Source organism: Dysidea avara, chromosome 13 (genome assembly GCF_963678975.1).
Source record: "Dysidea avara chromosome 13, odDysAvar1.4, whole genome shotgun sequence".
Lineage (NCBI taxonomy): Eukaryota > Metazoa > Porifera > Demospongiae > Dictyoceratida > Dysideidae > Dysidea > Dysidea avara.
This window is the reverse complement of record NC_089284.1, coordinates 11977191-11982236: the sequence shown is the minus strand read 5'-3', so window position 1 is coordinate 11982236 and position 5046 is coordinate 11977191. Positions and strand designations below refer to the sequence as shown.

The 5046-nt window shown below is 37.7% G+C and overlaps 1 protein-coding gene across 1 annotated transcript; it reads right to left on the bottom strand.

Moving 5' to 3' along the window:
* Window positions 1–253: 253 nt before the first annotated feature.
* Window positions 254–1000, bottom strand: LOC136242243 (uncharacterized). Its single transcript, XM_066033659.1, has one exon. The coding sequence runs from the start codon at window positions 998–1000 to the stop codon at window positions 254–256; it is 747 nt and encodes a 248-aa protein (XP_065889731.1).
* Window positions 1001–5046: the final 4046 nt, after the last annotated feature.

Sequence of the window (5046 nt, the reverse complement as noted above, 5' to 3'; positions counted from 1 at the left end):
GTGCAGCACCTGTGTCAACAGGGATGTCACCTGGTAAATGTATTGATCTACGAATGAAGAACTTTGAGCAGTTACGGTACCTGCAATCATTGCTGGATGATGGAATACTGTCAGAAGCACAGTATGCTGAACAGAAAAGGAGCATTTTAGATATTTTAAATAAGTTAAAATAAATAGTAAACATGACTTAATAATTACATTACTTGATAATCACACATGATGTTTTTGATTAATTTTGTGCTTGAATTAACTATCAGTCACAAATAGTGCAATGCTTAATCCACTGTGTGCAGTCCTTTGAAGATATAGATGTAAAACTTGAATATAGTTGTGTCTCTACATCAAGGGCTTCATCACTTTCACTCCTTAAAGTTTGCTTTACTTTTGAAAAAGCTTCTATTGGATTATAGTCTGGTGAGTATGGTGGGAGGTAGTGTACCAGCACACCAACCTCCTCTAGCACTTGCTGCACCTCACTGATGCGGTGAATTGAACAATTGTCCAGAACTACCACTGAGTTAGGGTTCCTACCATCAAATGGTAAAAGATGAGGCAACAAATGGCTATGTAAGAAGTCGTAAAATGTGTCACCATTACTGGTTCCCTTTACAACTTTTACATCTAGGATACCCATAGCTGACATACAGGCAATAGCAGATACTCTCTCTCCTCTTACTAAAAGTGAATGGTTTTGAGGTGGCTTTCCCCTTACACTATACCCTTGCTTACGCAACATGTTTCTACGATCAGCACCAGTTTCATCAATAAAAACAAACATTTCCATTGAATATACTGATACATCTGATACATACTGTGCCCTCTCAAACTCATCCCTTTGTAATGCAATCTGACGTAGCTTCTGTCTGGAGAATCCACTTGATGACAGAAAGGTGGCAATGGTTGATATATGAATATCAATTAAAAGGAACTCTTCTACAGATGCTTGAACTTCATGTAGATAGATTGCTGGGTTGCTGATGACCAAGTTTAAGATAAACATTGCACAGACAGGAGTTATCTTTCGAAAAGCAGCCTCCTTAGGGTAGCTCTTCTTTGATACACAGCCAGTACTCAAAAAATATTTGCAAAACTCTGTCTACAGTTGATCTGTGTACATTCAAATTCTTTGCTATGTCCAGCGAATTCAATCCCAAGGCATGCATGCTTTTGCCAAACCATTCTCCATCTGAGATCTTCACTGTAGGCGCTACTACGGCCAGATTCACACGAATCCATGCTTAAAGAACCACTGCAACAACAACCGGGTAGAGGCGCCAAAATACGTATTTGAGTTTATACAATGAAGCGATGTGATTGGACGTTTCTCATTGCACGTGACTTCCGCTTTAAATTTGTTGTCGCGCAAGATCTAATAAAACCGCTGTACACAGTTTCACCAGACCCTCTTTTTAGGGTCGGGCGCCGCGAGACTAGTGCCTGGCATGAGTCGAGGTACGAGTCTACTGAAGAGGCTACTCTTTAGCTATTGCAATACTGCATACTATCAGCAATAGAGCTTAGTATGTGTGGCTAATTTGCCTAGTTAAATTGGCGGCTTTGCCCGCTGACACGTAGCAAGTTAGCCTATAGCTAATGGAACTGTTCCCAATGCATCTATACAGTTACCTCACATAGTAAGTAATCATGACTAAGAGCTAGCTCTCCTTGTAGTGATCTCAGTAGTGATGAGAAAATGCCTAGATCTTGAGTTGTACATACTTCACTTGCATGAGCAACCAAGATAGTGACATAGCAAACTACTTCAGTGCTGGTCACCATAGCTAAAGCATTCAATCAAATTAAATAGCCCTGCATGTGCACATAAGCTCAGTAAATCTCACACTAGAGTTGGCAAAGCTTAATTATACTATTAGAACTTGTGGCTGCAGGTGAAAAGTCAGTAAGTGAATCTGTGTCAGATATTGATGTTTGTATGAAAAAGTATACCCATTCACATGTTCTGGTCTAAATTACCATACAGCGAAACAGAAGTTTGCTGCATGGCACGGACATTATTTTGCTTGATCACGTACACTGTAATTTTCACAAACTAACCTGCAGAACTACTTCACAGTGCCTTTGTTCAATTGTAACACTAACGTGATGAAGGTTAATAATGGCTGTCAAGACATCAAAATAGATCACTGATTGTGACCAGATTTGCGAAAAGGGGTCGTCTTCCACACACATCCAATTCTATGAACTTGGAAGACCATAACTTTGTGTTCAAGAAAGGTACAAGCCTAAAAGTTTCACCATTCATTAACCTATGTTGGTGCACACTACTGACCATATGTCAAGGCAATAACTTGTCCCAAACTGAAGTTATGAATTGTCAAAGTTGGTAAATTGGATGTGTGTGGAAGACCCCTTTTCGCAAATCCGGTCACAATTCACAGTGCTTTTGTTCAATTGTAACACTAACGTAGTGAAGATTAATAATGGCTGTCAAGACATCAAACTAGATCAGAGCGTTCCTTTCCAAATATCCGGCATTCAATTTGCTATAGAAAAAGTAAGTAATTTTCAACCCTAAAATGACAAACTTAAATTTCCTCTGATTTCCTTCTACTATAGCTCATCTTAATCACTATTCACTGATATTTTCAAATCCGGTTCTAAATCTGAGGTATCTATCACGTGTCGTGGGTTATTATGCCTTTTATTGCATGACCCCAAAACACTCAATACAAAATGTATGGGGGAATTTGCAACACCCAGTCAGTTTAGGCCATTTTGACAAGCCAAAATTTCCGTGAATTGGACTTCTTTTGGCATTATTGTACTCGCAGAGAGTTGCACTACATGTATCAAATTCAGAAAGTTACTAAACAGACTCGAAGTAGGCAGTACATGATAATTAATTTATGATTTTTCAATTGAAATGTATTGGACATGCTGTTCCAGCTGGAATTTTTCAAAAGTATAGCAAATGTCTGAAAACTTCTTGATATGCCTGTCTATTCAGGTCTCTGTGTAACAAAATTAAATGAATAAAATCCCCAAATGTTTATTTTGTATAAAAGGATAAATTTAAGTGTATTGCATTTAATGCTCACCTATCTATTTTTACAGGCAATCTAGTCTAGTGATTCACACACTAACAGTGGATGTGGTTGTGATACTTAAGTTTGGACCAGGTAGGACTTTTATTAGTATTGTGAATTTCATACGATTGGTCTCTTGTGTTGTCAGATTACCAAGCAAGTTGTGTTTTGCGGTGACCACAAACCCAGCCCTAGTGATAATTGGCCAGTTGTCTGATTAGCAGTTTTGACTAAAGGTATGTACACAAGCTCACAGCAATTACTTTATAAGTTGTACTTTTATGCACGAGTGTAACTTAATGTTACTTAAGATCAGGTATTGGTTTTAAAATGGGTTAAACAATATTGTTAGGTATTAATTCACTTAGCTTAAAAGTGGGAATTGGTACAATTGCAATCCTGAATTTCCTGTTGCATCGCTAAGAAATATATGTGACTGGATTTGCGAAAAGGTACCTTTTCCACACATTTTACATACCAGCAAACAAAATCATGTAACACTTGACTCCTTACACTGATTAACTTGCTCATAGTATCAAAATGCAGCCAGATACTGTAGCTACAACCATGGAAAAGTTCAGGCAATTGTATGCCATGATAAAAAAAGTTATGAAGCCTAAAAGTTCAAAAAATGGGTCAAATTTTATGTGTGATAAAGGTACCTTTTTGCAAATCCGGTCACATATTTACCGTGTTGTACATTCTGTTTGGTGGCCACGTGTTATTTGACAGGTCTCCTTGTGTTCATGTTTACGTACTTAGGCACCAAAACACATTTATACGCTATCTCTGGTACACAGTGGTGGATCTAGAAATTTCTGAGGGGGTTTCAGATTCCACTCAACTTCAGCCTAGCTATAAGTCAAAGACCAAAAAGAAAAAAGGTCACAACCTGCTGTAGAACATCGTAATTGTGATTTCAAAGGCTAAAGTATTAAGTTTTTTCATTATGCACCCACACGACGACTTGTCAATAAATTTTGGGCATGCTATTTCCAGAGGGGGATTCAGCTGAAACCATTGCAACTCCCCTGTATCTGCCACTGGTACACCAGATTCACTTATAGTCTTAAATATAATTTTTAAATGTTTAATTCAGTACCTGCTTATTCTTTTACAGGGCTCACTTAATGTTATGTCATCATGCAGATATCCAAGAAATAATCACTTGGTGTTAAACTGATGTTTATTAAAATTTTGTAATAGCATTGTTATATGTTTACTCTACTGAAAGAAATTTTTATGAATTTTGCAGCCATCTTATCCACAATTAGAATTGCCTCATTTGTTGTGTCACGGCAGTTAACACTTCCACAAAGCACCATCAGTTTAAGGTGGACTGTAGTGGCTTTCATTATGTATATATAGTAATGTAGGGCAACAAAGTTTTGTCTGGAATGTGGTTCATGGTTTGTGACTGTGTACATGAGTTTTGATCATTCCACACAACTTTCTTGTATCATAAATGGTGCATGACACTAAATGGAGTATTGACTAATGATTTATAGAGTCTGTACATTCTTCACGCTTTTACATTGTAATTGTAATTGTAATTTTTAAGCAGGGAGTCCACTCAGTAAAACTGATTTTCAGTGGAACCCTGAACAAACATACAATAGACACATACAATAACTAATAATATACAAAAAAACAAACAAACATCTTGTTTATAAGACATCTGCCGATTATAAACGCTCGCATGGGGCGTGGCACTAAATGGACTCTAAAAGATTTCTGCTCAAAACGCCTTCCCAAGGAACTTACGGGTCTGCACGCTTTCGCAACTTGTTTATCAGACATTAGGGCTTGTGTCCACATCGTGTCTATAAAAGTTATTGTAGGGATTACAGGTTTGAATGGAGAAAATACGCGTAGGGCCAACCAGAATTAGATAATGTCAGGCCTAGATGGCCGGTATAAACACGAGTAAGATGACTGGTGTAACGTGACGATACGTGTAACACAAGGTAGAGAAATAAAGTGAAATATGTCTAAATAC